General features: G+C 34.8%; 2 protein-coding genes across 2 annotated transcripts; both read right to left on the reverse strand.

The window, feature by feature from the left end:
* Positions 1–5,782: 5,782 nt before the first annotated feature.
* LOC135137995 (cystathionine gamma-lyase-like) lies at positions 5,783–7,891 on the reverse strand. Its single transcript, XM_064067802.1, has 5 exons — positions 7,696–7,891; positions 6,786–7,064; positions 6,430–6,694; positions 6,046–6,376; positions 5,783–5,996 (listed from the first exon to the last, which is right to left on the reverse strand). Exons 1-5 carry the CDS (start codon positions 7,849–7,851, stop codon positions 5,855–5,857), a joined length of 1,173 nt encoding a protein of 390 aa, XP_063923872.1. The 5' UTR covers positions 7,852–7,891; the 3' UTR covers positions 5,783–5,854.
* A 5,356-nt stretch (positions 7,892–13,247) lies between these two features.
* Positions 13,248–14,931, reverse strand: LOC135137976 (cystathionine gamma-lyase-like). The gene is made up of 5 exons (XM_064067780.1): positions 14,573–14,931; positions 14,245–14,523; positions 13,931–14,195; positions 13,547–13,877; positions 13,248–13,497 (listed from the first exon to the last, which is right to left on the reverse strand). Exons 1-5 carry the CDS (start codon positions 14,726–14,728, stop codon positions 13,356–13,358), a joined length of 1,173 nt encoding a protein of 390 aa, XP_063923850.1. The 5' UTR covers positions 14,729–14,931; the 3' UTR covers positions 13,248–13,355.
* Between the last annotated feature and the right edge of the window lie 1,264 nt (positions 14,932–16,195).

Below are 16,195 nucleotides of genomic sequence, written 5' to 3' on the forward strand. Positions count from 1 at the left end.
AAATATGATGATTCTATACTTGTCATTCATCACTTCCCCACCCACCCATCCTCTTTTCTTAGAGGGTATCTCATTTGCCAAAATCACTCTTAGCAGGTACTAGCCCCGCCCACCCACCCTCTCTTTTCCCAGAGGATGTCATTTGCCAAAATTAGTCTTATCTTAGCAAGGACTAGCCGCGCCCACCCACCCTCTCTTTTCCCAGAGTATGCCATTTGCGAAAATTAGTCTTATCTTAGCAAGGACTAGCCCCGCCCACCCGCCCTCTCTTTTGTTAGACGGTATCTCATTTGCCAAAATCAGTTTTATCTTAGCAGGTACTAGCCCCGCCCACCCACCCTCTCTTTTTTTAGAGGGTATCTCATTTGCCAAAGTCACTCTTAAATAGGCAGGTACTAGCCCCGCCCACCCACCCTCTCTTTTCCTAGAGGATGTCATTTGCCAAAATTAGTCTTATCTTAGCAAGGAGTAGCCCCGCCCACCCACCCTCTATTTTCTTAGAGGATTATGTCATTTGCCAAAATCAGTCTTATCCTAGCAAATACCAGGATTTTGGGAGATGTCATACCTTTTAAGAAAATAGGGGGCGGGTGGGCGGGGCTAGTACTTGTTAAGATAAAACTTATTTTGGCAAATAACATATCCTCTGAGAAAATTAATTAAATTAATTTTAAAGGTATATAATATTATAAGTGTATTGGTTTAAATGTGATTAAGTAATTTCGTTGTTTTTTTTTGTTTGTTATATTTGTATTTTTGTATAAGTTAAAATTTGTGAAATTGTGTGATGGAAAGTAATCCACTATAGACAAAAGTTATCATATAGCATGGTAAATTTTTTATCAAATTCTGTTTGCTCATCCTCCCTAAAATGTTGATGAGGTCATCTCAAAATATTGCCGAATAAATTCTAAAATGTGCAAAATATGATGATTCTATACTTGTCATTCATCACTTCCCCATCCACCCACCCTCCCTTTTCTTAGAGGGTATCTCATTTGCCAAAATTACTCTTAACTTAGCAGGTGCTAGCCCCGCCCACCCACCCTCTCTTTTCCCAGAGGATGTCATTTGCCAAAATTAGTCTTATCTTAGCAAGGACTAGCCCCGCCCACCCACCCTCTATTTTCTTAGACGGTATCTCATTTGCCAAAATCAGTTTTATCTTAGCAGGTACTAGCCGCGCCCACCCACCCTCTCTTTTCCCAGAGGATGTCATTTGCCAAAATTAGTCTTACCTTAGCAAGGACTAGCCCCGCCCACCCGCCCTCTATTTTCTTAGAGGATTATATCATTTGCCAAAATTAGTCTTATCTTAGCAAGGACTAGCCCCGCCCTCTATTTTCTTAGAGGATTATATCATTTGCCAAAATCAGTCTTATCCTAGCAAATACCAGGATTTTGGCAGATGTCATACCTTTTAAGAAAATAGAGGGCGGGTGGGCGGGGCTAGCACTTGCTAATATAAGACTTATTTTGGCAAATAACATATCCTTTAAGAAAATAGGGGGCGAAGGGGCGGGGCTAGTACTTGCTAAGATACCACTGATTTTGCCTCTATTAATCTGGTTGAAACAACTTTCGAGCAATTTTTTCTAAAACAATAATGCTTTTTAATAAAATAAAAAAGTTATACGTCTTTGTGTCTGCTTTACATGATTTTTAAATATTTCTATGTAAACCCTGACGGCAAAGTCGTTTTTCTAATAAAAATAAAAATTTTAATAAAAAATATTTAGTCCTAGATTCTACTATTTGTCAAAATAAAATTTAACTTTCGACTGAGAGCCCATAAAATGAGTCACCAGAATGAAGTACAGGTGGGTGGGTGGGGCCAATTTTTTCTTTGAGTTAAATCTTAGATTCTATCGTTTGTCAAATCAAAATTCAATTCCTATTTTGCAGTAAATCAAATAAATCAGTGAAATGGACAAAGGAGATGGGATTAGTTAACATTATTATCTTTTAGTTTCTTACTCAAATATGTTAAATACATATTTGATGAGAAAATAGATAAATTCTAAATAAATTATCTAAAAATATTCAGCTGGTGGTAAATAACATACCAGACATGAAAACAATATTAAAACACAATATTACTAAAGCTCCTCCGCGACTCGCACAAGCTCCGCCTTAATAAATCATTTCATTGGCCCGGGAAGAGGAGCGGCGTTTACAGTTGTAGCTTATTGTGTCTACTCTACTTGATTTTTAAAAATTTCTATGTAAACTCTGGCCGCAAAGTCGTATTTCGAATAAAAATAAAAATTTTATTAAAAAATATTTTGTTCTAGATTCCATTATTTGTCGAAATAAAATCCGACTTCCGTCTCAAAACCAATAAAATAAGTCATGAAAAAGGAGTAGGGGTGGGTGGGTGGGTGGGGCTACTTTTAACTTTGAATTAAATCTTACATTCTGCCGCTTGTCAAGTCAGAAATAAAATAGTAAAATGGAGAAAAGAGCTGGGTGGAGCTAAGTTTAGCTTTTTTTACAGTGTCTTATAAGCAAACAATGTTTGTCGTGAAGCTTTTTTAATGCATTTTTTTTTACATATACATTTGATCTCATTTTTAAGGTTATTTTTAAAAAAAGTTGTGGATTTCTAAAGATTTAGACTATGATTCCAGCGGATCCATATAGAAACCACTGACTTTGAGATTTTTATATATAAAAAAAACACTTCCAACGTCAAAATTGGCCTGTTAAAAATAATAAAGCATCTTATAATATACATATATATACATATTTAAAAACAGAGTGTAGGGTCAAATGTACCATTTTACTTATTACTAATTTGTTCTTTTTTTTTGGTATTATATATTTAATTTTATAGGATTGCATACTCCTGCACGTGTGAATTATTAATCCGTGCCGAGTTTTCATCCTAGACATCCAGATTTTTGGGGAAAAAATCAAAATTGTGTAACATCTTATAATTTAAACTTGGAATTGTAAAACCGAATGCTTTAAAAACTTACGAGTCTTTTAAGATTATCATAAGCATAGTAAATCGTTAATCAAAACTTTTTCGTTTATGGTCTCTTAAAAAATAATTGCGTCATTTTATAATTTTATAGAACAAATGTTTTTTAATTTTATAGAACTACATACTGTGTGTAATTTAGAATCCGTGTTGAGTTTTTTTTGGGAAAAAATTCAGAATTGTATTTCACAAGTTAACTTGAAAATTGCAAAAGCGAATGTACTGAAATTTTGCAAACTTTTTAAAGTTATAGGAAAGATGATAAATCGTTAATCAAAATTTGTTCGTTTTATGACGTCATTTTAGAATTCTGCCGGAATTCTTTAAATTTTATAAAGTAACATATTCCTGCATGTGTAATTTATGAATCCGTGTTGAGTTTTTACTTCCCGAGCGTAAGCAAAGGAAGTATTGTAATTGAGTCCGTCGGTCGACTCTCTACTTTTACGTTTTCTCGATCTTTCATGACCCCTAGAAGACGAAGAAATAGGTCTCCCATTTCCGTCTGTCTGTCCGTCTGTCCGTCTGTCCGTCTGTCCGTCTGTCCGTCTGTCCGTCTGTCCGTCTGTCCGTCTGTCCGTCCGTCTGTCCGTCTGTCCGTCTGTCCGTCCGTCTGTCCGTCTGTCCGTCTGTTGTCCCGGATTTTTATTAGACAGATAATCTCCGAAAGTACTCGACCGATTGTTGTGAAATTTTGTACTTATATTAAGAATATCATGTAGATGGTAAAACGCTAACCAAAATTTGTCTAATCATCCCCACCACTAATGCGATGACGTCACTTCAAAATTGTACATAGTAAATGGGTTTTCAATTGTATAAAATAACATAGTCCTACACATGTAGTTTACAACTCTGAATCGACTTTTCACCCGAAACGTCCAGATTTTTGGAAAAAAAATCAAAATTATAAAACAATATTTTGAAATTTAATTTTTAATCTGCTAACCAGAATGCTTTGAAATGTTGCAGATGTTTTAAGGCTATAAAGAGCATCATAAATCTTTAGTCAAAAAATATTTACTTATCCCCTCCAAAAACTTGATGACGTCAGCTTAAAAGTTCGTGGAATAAATCATATCTAAAATGTACAAAATATGATGAGTCTGTACTTGTGATCTATCACTCCATTCATATTTTTTGGATTTGCATATACAGGGTGACTCAAAAAAATTAATGAATGCGTAAATATATTTTATTGATTTAATCAGGAACTACAAAACCGAATGCTCTGAAATCTTGCAGATGTTTTAAGGCTATAAAGAGCATCATAAATCTTTACTCAAAAAATATTTGCTTATCCCCTCCAAAAACTTGATGACGTCAGCTCAAAAGTTTGTGGAATAAATCATATCTAAAATGTACAAAATATGATGAGTCCGTACTTGTGATCTATCACTCCATTCATATTTTTTGGATTTCTATATACAGGGTGACTCCAAAAAATTAATGAATGCGTGAATATATTTTATTGAGTTAATCAAGAACTACAAAACCGAATGCTTTGAAATCTTGCAGATATTTTAAGGTTATAAAGAGCATCATAAATCTTTAGTCAGAATATAGTTGGTTATCCCCTCCAAAAACTTGTTGACGTCAGCTCAAAAGTTTGCCGAATAAATCCTATCTAGAATATACAAAATATGATGAGTCTGTACTTGTAATTTATCATTCCATTCATATTTTTTGAATTTGCATATACCGGGTAACTCAAAAAAAAATATATGAAATCTACTGCGAAAAAAAACACAATAGGCATGCAGTCGTCACGTTTCCAACAGCGAGGGAAGTACTGGCTAAACTCTTTAGACCAATTTTTTTCTTTAGCATCTAGATTTTTGGCAAAAAAAACAACATTGTATAACAATATTAACCATGTAACTTTGAAATTTCAAAAACCAAATGCTGTGAAAGCGTGCAAATATTGTAATCGTTAGTCAAAATTTGTCCGTCATCTTACATTTTTGCCGAGTTTCTTCAAATTTATGAGTATTTTTGGGGAAAAAAACTGAGTTTTAATTAATCAATCAGATCAACCAAATTTCATTTTCTTTTAATCGTTGATGTTTGTGCTATTAGTTGAATTCGGTCGAAGTATCAACATAAACAGTCGAAGTTAAGCACCTACTGAGAAACTGAAATTGTCTACATTTGTTCCCGTTAGTTATCTACTAACTGAAGTCATGGGTTTGGTCGCTGGTTCGTGGAACCCCGACAAAAACACCCTTATTATCTCCCACTACGAACCATGCAGAAACATCTCTTCATGAGCCTCTCACAGCGACATGTGCCCGATTTCACAGTCAAAAGCCGCAGATTCCATCCACAAACGCGGTTTAGATGTTCCTGGTTGGTTCCACTCGCACCGGACCTTCGCGCCTGAACCATCGCAGCAGGATTTGGACACCCAACAAGACTTTCGGCTGTAGATCGGGGATAGAAGGCCGTGTTTGGGGGTTATTTTGTCGCCTTTTAGTTTACATGGAGCCTTAATAGCGTCGCCTTTCCGCTGTGGGGTGGTCGACAAAAAAGAGAATTTCGAAGACCAGTTCGTGCCTTATAAATTTCAAGTCGAAGTCGTTTCCGACGAAAGTGATATAGAACGGTTTTTTACAGATGTGCGACGGATTTTTTGTGGAATGAAAGAGAGTGGAGTTGATTTTGGGAAACCGTACTTCCAGGATACTTCCATCACGTACTTAGAGAAGTACATTACGAGCATAAGGACGCATTTAGCGAAATGCGGTACTTTGAATAAAATGACGTGTGATTATATTATCGAAAATATTTCGAATATATGTTCGGCATAGTGTATATTTTGTGGTATTAGCCACAATGTATTTGGCAGATTTGTATTTATAATAAAAGTTAAACTTTTTCCAGAGCTTGTTGCAAATCGCTTATCAAGTCTTCGATGTCTTCCACACCGACGGATAGTCTGATCAAGTTGTCGGTGATGTTCAGAACTTTCCTCTGATCTTCGGGAACGCCAGCGTGCGACATTACCGCCCTGAAATGAGCCGTGTTAAAACGAGAACGCAAAATCTCGAAGAACATACGGTAATTCCGCCAGACTTTCGACACCCCCGAGGCTTTCAGCCAGTGTGAATACTTTCAAAGAACTCAGAAACCGTTGAGAATGTTCAAGCGTTCCATTTTTAAAGTACAATGTTATCATTCCGCTACATCCAGAAGTCAATTTTTTGTACAATTCGTGTTGAGGGTGAAATGGACGTCCCGGATGCAAAACTTTCTCGACTTTCGGGTGTGTTTCTAAAAATTTTGCAACTTCTAGGGAGTTCTTCATGTGCTGTTTCATCCTCAAAGCTAAAGTTTTTATGCTTCTTGTTACTTGATAACAGTCAAATGGGGCTGGCACGATACCCATTGCTGGAATAATGTTACTACAATCAAAGTAAACCTTCTTGCAAATAAATGCTTACAATTTTGGAGAAATTTAAGCCGGTCATAGAGATCTTTGTTATTTGTGATAACGACACCCATAATTACGTCACTATGGCCGTTGATGTATTTTGTAATGGAGTGTACTACGAGATCGGCTCCGAAGTCAATAGGACGTTGGAAATACGGCGTTACGAAAGTATTGTCAACAGCCAGCAATACTTTGTGTTTGCGGGCGATGGCTGCAATTGCGGGAATGTCGATTACTTTGAGAGTCGGATTTGTAAGGCTTTCAATCCAGATTAGCTGAAAACAGAATAGAGACGTTGCGACGCGTTTAAAAATAACTACATAATCGTTGAATTGAAAAAATCTAAACGAAATTAAGTTGACCTACTTTGGTGTTTTTTTTTATGGCGCTTTCGATCTTGGTTTCGTGAACAAACGAAGTTTCTAGACCGAATTTCGTACAAACTTCGTTGAAGAGCTGATTTGTACCCCCATAAACGTCGTCCCCACATACAATATGATCCCCGGCTTTGAAAAGACTAGCTATTCCCGTAGCAGCACCCAAGCCGGAGGCCCAGCACAATCCATATTTTGCGTTGTCCAGTGTAGCTAAGCAGTTTTCTAAAATATCTCGGTTGGGGTTTCCAGAACGTCCATATTCATATTTCTAAAGACGAGAGATGTAATGAAAGTGTATTTTTGTAGAACAGGTTTTATGGTATTTTATATTACAAGTTATTTAAATTACATACAATTTCAAAATATTTATCTATAATACTTTCACTATTTTAAAAATAACAATAAAAATAATCCACATTTAAATAATAGAGATTTTTGATCATTTTCGCATTTAACTTCAACGTTATTATAGTTTGTATAATTCCTTTAATTAATTATTTAACAACACGATGCAAGACAATTAAAATTCGAAACAATATATTACAACTTTGTTTACACTTTTTTTCAAATCATGTATGTTTTGTTATTGTAATTTCACATCTTGTAAAACAAAACCTGTGATATTTTGCAGATAAATCTAAAAAATCACTACCATGAACTTTAGAAGTCTGTTTTTTCCAGGAAGATAAGATAAGTTTAACTGAATCCATATTTTCACATTGTAAATTTACATATAAGTATCTGTTCTGAGAGATATTGGGACAGATATCAATGTATATTACTTATTTGAATTTTTTGAATTTTTACTTGGAATTGGATTTAAAGAAGAAAAACAACACTGTTTAACCATACGATTTACCCAAGCATGAAAAATATTTGTTCCACCTTCCCCTACATACCTTAAAATTCGCGGGCCCATATTGTTTGAACGTCGTGGACGCCACCATGGGCGCTACCACGGACATCGAACTCCATTGTTCTGGGTCTTGAAAGGCATGAATTGCAGCTGTTGCAAAACCTTTGGGTTCGGGAAGATAACCCTTCTCACCAGACATTTCTGCAAACTGTTCATATTTCCATCGATAAATTTGGTTTTATGGTGTAATTCCGATTGCAACAGATGAAGCATTTATTACATCATTCTAGCCATTGAGTAAACACGTACGCAAAGAAACAAATTATCGTGTTTTTGAAAAAAACTGAGACACTTTGAAGTCGGGTTAAAAATAAACCGCGAAATTCCGGCCTGTTGAAGTGATTGAAGTATAATAAGATTAGCAAATGTAGGTAACACTTTTTTTTAATTTATGTAATGTAACGCAAAATTTTGGCGTGACGTCACACATTTTTTGGAGGGGAAGAGTACACAATCAGTTTTCAATTTGACCTATGTAGGATGGTGAGGGTGGGTGTACTTCAAGGGGGAACGCTAGACGAGAGACAAGTTTGAATTGGGCGCCATTTGTTGCCTTAAACGCAACCAGCAATTCTTCTTTAAATCTACCTGACGCGCTGGGATAGACGACTACCGGACGTGGGTCATTAAGCCGATAATGAAGAATAATGACAATTTATGACAGGCGGCCCACAACATACCTTCAGCACAGAATAATCATTTCTCGTATTCTTTTGACATATTAATTTTAATATTCGAGATAATTATTATATTATTCAAACACAATTTAGACACTGTAGAGCAAACAAGGCTTATCAAGCCCGTCTATTACTTTATTCGCCTAAATATATTCTTAATACCGTTTTCTTGTTATTTAGATAAGGGAACAAATTAAATGCACAGTTCTATTTTTAAACGTTCTGTATTTTTGTTCGGTAAAAATGATAAATGCTAAGTTATATAATAAATGCTCAGTTAAAAAATAAATTATCAGTAAAAATAATATATGCTTGGTGAAATAATAGCTGCTTAGTTAAATTAATAACTGTTCGGTTAAATAAGGAATGCTTAGTAAGAACCCTACGTGCTAAGTATAAAAATTAGTCGAAGGTTATTTCGACAGAACTTCCCTCGCCCGTCAAGTGCAGCACAACAAATAATACTCCCGCAGAAGGCGCAAATTGAAAAATGAAATATACTTAAAATAGACAACAAATCGGAAAAATCGAAAAATCAAAAACTTTAAAAATCGAAAAATCAAAACACCCAAAAATCGAAACATTAAAAAATCAAAAAATTAAAATATCTGAAAATTGAAAATCCAGATATTGAAAAGTTCTCAATATTCAAATCCTGAAAAATTGAGTATTGAAAACTTGAAAAATTGAGAAATCCAAGCATCAAAAAATAGTAAAATCGAAAAATGTAAAATTTAAAAAATCCAAAAATTGAGAAATAAAAGAAAATAAAAATCTAAAATTTAAAAATTTGAACAATTGAAAAATTAAAATATCGAAAAATTGAAGAATTGGGAAATCGAAACACCAAAAAAATCAAAATAACAAAAATCTAAAATTCAAAAATCAAAAAATTGAACACTCGAAAAGCCAAAAAGTCGAAAAATCGAAACATCGGAATGTTCAAAAACTGAAACATCGAGAAATCAAAACATCAACAGTAAAGGAGTCAAAAAATCAAAAAATTAAGAAATCAAATTAGACCAAAATTGAAAAAAAGAAAAGTTAATAATTTAAATGAAAAAAAAAACCGGTAAACCGAAAAATTGAAAAATCTAAAAATCGAGAAATTGAACAATCTAAAAATTAAACAATTTAAAAATCGAAGAATTGGAAAAACTTGAAAAATCGAATAATCGACAAATCAAAACATCAAGGAAAACAAAAAAATTAACGGAAAATCTAGAACGTAAAAATTGAAAAATTAAAATACCTATCGAAAAATTGAAAAACCGAGAAATCGAAACATCAAAAAATGGAAAAATTGAAGAACCGAAACATTGCAAAATCCCGAAACTGAAAAACTGAAAAATGGAAGGAAAATTGAAAAATCGAAAAAGTGAAAGAATTCAATACTGAAATCTTGAAAAACTGAAAAATGGAAAGAAAATTGAAGAATCGGAAAAGTGAAAATATCCAAAACTGAAACATTGAAAAATTCAGAAATCGAAAAATTGAAAAATCACAATTAAAGGAAGAATTGAAAAATCGAGAAATAGAGAAACGGGAAAATAAAAAAATCAGTTAATCGAAAAATTGAGACATCGAAAAATGAAGAAATTCGAGTAACCGAAAATATGAAGAATCGAGAAATCGAAGAAGGGATAAATTGAAAAATCCCAACAGTAATATATCTAAAAATTGAGAAATTGAAATCCAGCAAAACTGAAGTATCGTTAAGTTAATAAATTGAAAAACTGAAAATTTTTGAAAAAAAAAATCGTATCAGAAACTAAAAATTCAAAAAATCGAGAAATTGAACAATCAAAAAATCAAAACGTTGAAATCCCAGTAAATTGATAAATAGGAAAATTTAAAAAACAAAAATTTTAAAAATCCAAGAATTGAACAACAAAAAAAATCTAAACCTGAAAACTCAGAAAATCGAATGATCGAGAACTCAAAACATCAAAGAAAACAAAAAATCTAAAATTTAAAAATTCGACAAATTGAAAAATGATGGAACTGAAAATTCGAAAAGTCGAGATAGTGAAAAATCTAAAAACCTAAAACTTTAAAAACTGAAAAATTAAAATATCGAAAAATTTAAGAACCGAGAAAACACAATATCAACTCTGTTACTTTCAATTAGTTAACTTTAAAATTTAGTTTAATTTGTATAGAGTACCCATAGGATTTTTTTTTCCTCTACTCTGTAATTTCTCTGTAAAATAAAAAATGAAGAAAAAAATATATATCAAAAATTTGAAAAATTGAATAAACGAAATATTGCAAAATTGTAAACGTAAAATTGAAAGGAAAATTAAAGAATCGAAACAGTGAAAAAATCCCAAACTGAAACATTGAAAAATTGAGAAATGGAGAAATGGGAAAATCAAAAAAATCGGTCTAAAGAGTTTAGACAGTACTGCCCTCGCTATCGGAAACGTGAAGACTGCATGCCTATTATGTTTTTTTTCACATTAGATTTCAAAGCATTCGGTTTTGTAGTTCCTGATTAAATCAATAAAATAAATTTACGCATTCATTAATTTTTGGGGTCATCCTGTATATGCAAATCCAAAAAACATGAATGGAATGATAAATCACAAGAAGAGACTCATCATATTTTATACATTTTAGATAGGATTTATTCAGCAAAATTTTGGGGTGGCGTCATCCATTTTTTAGGAGGGATGAGCAAATAATTATATTTTGATCAAAAATTTACCATGCTTATGATAAATTTAAAACATTTCCGCTTGTTACGGGTATTTCACAAGTTTATTTTGTTGTGTGGACACCCAAACAAATTAATATAGAAAAAAACGAAGAAATATGTAAAAAGATGGCAGATAAACTTGGCAGATTTTATTTTGGCGCATTATTGCCCGAAATAATTGATTTAAGAAGAAAGAGGAACCTGCTTTTGCGAGAGATTTTTTTAAAATAAATAAAATTTGTTTCTATTTTTTTATGTACTTTAATAATTTATTAGGAGTTCATTTTTCATCACCAAGACTTGCATATTTTTATTATAAATATATTTTGAAAATGATCTCTCGGCAAATGAAAACATATACGAGCACTTTTTTCGAGTAAACAATGAAGGGAGAAGTTACTGGGCGTAGGGCTTTTTTAAAACACATCCTTTCTGGGATAAGTAGTAGATACACTTAGCTACTTATACGTGTTAAACAAAATCTGTATTTTATATCTTTTTTATTATCATTCTAAAGATGTTTATTAGTTTTATTAATTAACAAAGTAAAATATATATTAACAATAATGTTACAATGAATTTTTAGTAATCATGTGTATTGAATTCAGGATCCTGAGTGCAGTAAAAATATTATAGTTCCCCAGTTTTAATTCGGTTTTATGATAGTACCTCATTGCGTAAAAGTTAATTTCCTTAACAATAGATTACTACGGCCGGTCCTGGCGGCTTGTTATAAAACTGAGTTCCTTGCCATAAATTAGAAAAATCAGCCGAGAACTCTAACAATTAGCTTATGGTAGAGCAGGCGATAAGGGTTTTACCTGGAAAGTCGCTTCCGTAAATTTTTGTGGCGCTCCTATCGGCAAAGTACTGAACTAACGGCTCAAAATCTGTCGAATTGATACCCATTTTTTTCAATACTTTTTAGTTTTTGTTACCAATAGATCATTAATTTTCCTCTGATATTCCTGTTAAAATTATTCGACGTATTTTGTATTAATTTGTGGTATATTTTGATTTTAAAAAACACATTATTATTTAAACAAATTGTACCACTAACAAACATTTAATGACTCTGCGCCCTGTAAAAAGTGATGTTTTGTCCATGTGCGAATTTTTAAGCGATTCTATGATGGTTATGACTCAAAAAACTTGAAAAGAAAACATACAATGGTGCTTTTTTTACGATATTTCTCAGCCATATTTTTTTAATTGATTAGTCTCTGCGCTCTAGAATATGAAAAAAGCTGCAGTTTGATGTATGATACATCTATATTAATATCATTTTTCATAAAAAAAAACAAAAAAATGTTATACCTCGTCTAGCGAGTCCTCTTAACCCACGACGAAAAAGGAGACGTTATCAACACAACCATTGTCAGCGAGGAACCCCCGAAACCAAAAATTTACCTAAAGAAACCCTCAATTCGACTAATCTATTGTAGACCTGTCCCTGAAGGCACCCCTGTAGGTCAAAAACTTACCTCCAACTCCAACTAACACCTTTTTGTAGCAAAAATACAAAGTCAAGATGCACCTAACGACCCTCCTCCTCATGGATTTCCACACCCACACATCGCTAACTGAAGTCATGGGTTTGGTCGCTGCTTCGTGGAACCCCGACAACAACCTCCTTACCATCTCCCACTACGAATCATGCAGAAACATCGCTTCGTCAGCTACTCACAGCGACGTGTACCCTATTTCGCAGTCAAAAGCCGCGGATTCCATCCACAAACGCGGTTTTGACGTTCTGGGTTGGTTCCACTCGCACCTGACCTTCGCCCCTGAACCATCGGAGCAGGATTTGGACACCCAACAAGACTTTCAGGTGTGGATCGGGGATAGAAGGCCGTGTTTGGGGGTTATTTTGTCGCCTTTTAGTTTACATGGAGCCTTAATAGCGTCGTCTTTCCGCTGTATGGTGGTCGACAAAAAAGACAATTTCGAAGACCAGTTCGTGTCTTATAAGTTTCAAGTCGAAGTCGTTTCCGACGAAAGTGATATAGAACGGTTTTTTACAGATGTGCGACGGATTTTTTGTGGGATGAAAGAGAGTGGAGTTGATTTTGGGAAACCGTACTTCCAGGATACTTCCATCACGTACTTAGGGAAGTACATTACGAGCGTAAGGATGCATTTAGCGAAATGCGGTGCTTTGAATTAAATAACGTGTGATTATATTATCGAAAATATTTCAAATATACATATAGATAGTGTACATTTTGTGGTACGTATTTTACAGATTTGTATTTATAATAAAATTCAGACTTTTTCCAGAGCTTGTTGCAAATCGTCTATCAAGTCTTCGATGTCTTCCAAACCAACGGATAGTCGGATCAAGTTGTGGGTGATGTTCAGAATTTTCCGTTGATCTTCAGGAACGGCACCGTGCGACATTACCGACCTGAAATGACCTGTGGTAAAACGACAGAGCAAAATTTTGAGAAACGTACGGCAGTGCCGCCAGACTGTGATAACCCTCTAGGCTATGAGCCAGCGTGATTACTTTCAAAGAAGTCAAAAACCGCTGAGATTGTTCAAGCGCTGCATTTTTAATGTAAAATGATACCATCCCGCTACATCCAGAAGCCAGTTTTTTGTATAACTCATGTTGAGGGTGAGAAGGCAGTCCGGGATATAAAACTTTCTCGATTTTTGGGTGCGTTTCTAAAAATTTTGCAACTTCTAGGGAGTTCTTCATGTGCTGTTTCATCCTCAAAGCTAAAGTTTTTAAGCTTCGTGTTACTTGGTAACAGTCAAATGGGGCCGGCACGATACCCATTGCTGGAATAGTGTTACTACAATCAAAGTAAAGGTTCGTGTGAAAAAATGCTTACAATTTTGAAGAAATTTAAGCTGGTCATAGAGATCTTTGTTATTTGTGATAGTGACACCCATGATCACGTCAGTATGGCCGTTCATGAATTTTGTAAGGGAGTGTACTACGAGATCGGCTCCCAAGTCAATAGGTCGTTGAAAATAACACGTTACGAAAGTACTGTCAACAGCCAGTAACACATTGTGTTTGTGGGCAATGGCTGCTATTGCGGGAATGTCGACTACTGTGAGAGTCGGATTTGTCAGGCTTTCAATCCAAATTAGCTGAAAACAGTTTAATTAAAAAAATCTAAACGAAATTAAGTAGACCTACTTTGGTGTTTTCTTTTATGGCGCTTTCGATCTTACTTTCGTTAACAAACGAAATTTCGAGTCCGAGTTTCGTGCAAATTTTGCCGAAGAGGCAACTTGTGCCTGCAAAAAGGTTGTCCCCACATATAATATGATCCCCGGCTTTGAAAAGACTGGCTATTCCCATGGTAGCACCCAGGCCGGAGGACCAACAAAGTCCATATTTTGCGTTGTCCAGAGTGGCTAAGCACTTTTCTAAAACGTCTCGGTTGGGGTTTCCAGAACGTCCATATTCAAATTCCTAAAGAACAGATTTTCTGTTGTTTCATGTTGATATCCACTGTACGTACCTTAAAATTCCCGGGCCCATATTGTTTGAAAGTCGTGGAAGCCACCATGGGCGCTACCACAGCCATCGAACCCCATTGTTCTGGCTCTTGAAAGGCATGAATGGCAGCTGTTGCGAAACCTCTGGGTTCGGCAAGATAACCATTCTCACCGGACATTTCTACAAACTGTTGATAAGTATTTTCGTCAAGAAATTTGTTACTTCATTCTAATGACACTGCGTTTATTAACGTAAATATGTGTGCAAAGAAAAAAATTGTCGTGTTGTTGAAAACTGAGGCACTTTCCACACGGGTTAAAAATAACCGCGAAATTCCGACTTGTTGCCGGCCGACAATATATACGAAATCGCGTAAATGGAGGTCTCGGGGTCAAGGACGCCCAAAATTGATTAAAGTATATTAAATAAGCGTCTCCGATTATCTAACTGCGTTTGAAAAATGCAACGTAAACAATGAATCGACCTTGATTTTGTTTAAACTAGTCTCGAGACACAAGATGGTACTTTATATGTACAAGAAGAAAAGTGAAGGATTTAAGTTGATTATCACAAAAATACTATTTTAGACGTGTTTTAAGTTTTGTTGTCCAAATAAGTCTACACATATCAAGAAACACACGTAAAAAAGTAGCCCCGCCCACCCACCCTATCTCAATTGTAACGATTTTTTTATTCGTCGTGAGCCAAGAGGGCGGAGCTTAGCTGCAAAATCCTTTTACCGTACGAGAAATTAAAAACATGTTTCAAGTTTCTTCTTCTGAAAAGACGGCTAGGTGTATTAAGAAAAAAGGCAAAATATAAGCCCCGCCCACCCGCCCTGTCTCAATTCTGATCATTTTTACTTCCCGAGCGTAAGCAAAGGAAGTATTGTAATCGAGTCCGTCGGCCGACTCTCTACTTTTACGTTTTCTCGATCTTTCATGACCCCTAGAAGACGAAGAAATAGGTCTCCCATTTCCGTCTGTCTGTCCGTCTGTCCGTCTGTCCGTCTGTCCGTCCGTCTGTCCGTCTGTCCGTCTGTCCGTCCGTCTGTCCGTCTGTCCGTCCGTCTGTCCGTCTGTTGTCCCGGATTTTTATTAGACAGATAATCTCCGAAAGTACTCGACCGATTGTTGTGAAATTTTGTACTTATATTAAGAATATCATGTAGATGGTAAAACGCTAACCAAAATTTGTCTAATCATCCCCACCACTAATGCGATGACGTCACTTCAAAATTGTACATAGTAAATGGGTTTTCAATTGTATAAAATAACATAGTCCTACACATGTAGTTTACAACTCCGAATCGACTTTTCACCCGAAACGTCCAGATTTTTGGAAAAAAAATCAAAATTATAAAACAACATTTTGAAATTTAATTTTTAATCTGCTAACCAGAATGCTTTGAAATGTTGCAGATGTTTTAAGGCTATAAAGAGCATCATAAATCTTTAGTCAAAAAATATTTGCTTATCCCCTCCAAAAACTTGATGACGTCAGCTCAAAAGTTTGTGGAATAAATCATATCTAAAATGTACAAAATATGATGAGTCTGTACTTGTGATCTATCACTCCATTCATATTTTTTGGATTTGCATATACAGGGTGACTCAAAAAAATTAATGAATGCGTAAATTTATTT

Source organism: Zophobas morio, unplaced genomic scaffold (genome assembly GCF_036711695.1).
Source record: "Zophobas morio isolate AGI-343-1 ecotype UQ-CSIRO unplaced genomic scaffold, CSIRO_AGI_Zmor_V1 ptg000004l, whole genome shotgun sequence".
NCBI classification, from domain to species: domain Eukaryota; kingdom Metazoa; phylum Arthropoda; class Insecta; order Coleoptera; family Tenebrionidae; genus Zophobas; species Zophobas morio.

What these genes read in the sequence shown, in the direction of transcription:
- LOC135137995 (XM_064067802.1), bottom strand. Translation starts at nt 7,851, where the DNA reads ATGTCTGGTGAGAAGGGTTATCTTCCCGAACCCAAAGGTTTTGCAACA. An exon ending in CCATAAAAAAAAACACCAAA is followed by an intron (nt 6,695 to 6,785) that starts GTAGGTCAACTT and finishes TTCTGTTTTCAG; the next exon opens with CTAATCTGGATTGAAAGCCT. An exon ending in GAAAGTCTGGCGGAATTACC is followed by an intron (nt 5,997 to 6,045) that starts GTATGTTCTTCG and finishes GGCTCATTTCAG; the next exon opens with GGCGGTAATGTCGCACGCTG.
- LOC135137976 (XM_064067780.1), bottom strand. Translation starts at nt 14,728, where the DNA reads ATGTCCGGTGAGAATGGTTATCTTGCCGAACCCAGAGGTTTCGCAACA. An exon ending in ATGGGCCCGGGAATTTTAAG is followed by an intron (nt 14,524 to 14,572) that starts GTACGTACAGTG and finishes TCTGTTCTTTAG; the next exon opens with GAATTTGAATATGGACGTTC. An exon ending in CACAGTCTGGCGGCACTGCC is followed by an intron (nt 13,498 to 13,546) that starts GTACGTTTCTCA and finishes AGGTCATTTCAG; the next exon opens with GTCGGTAATGTCGCACGGTG.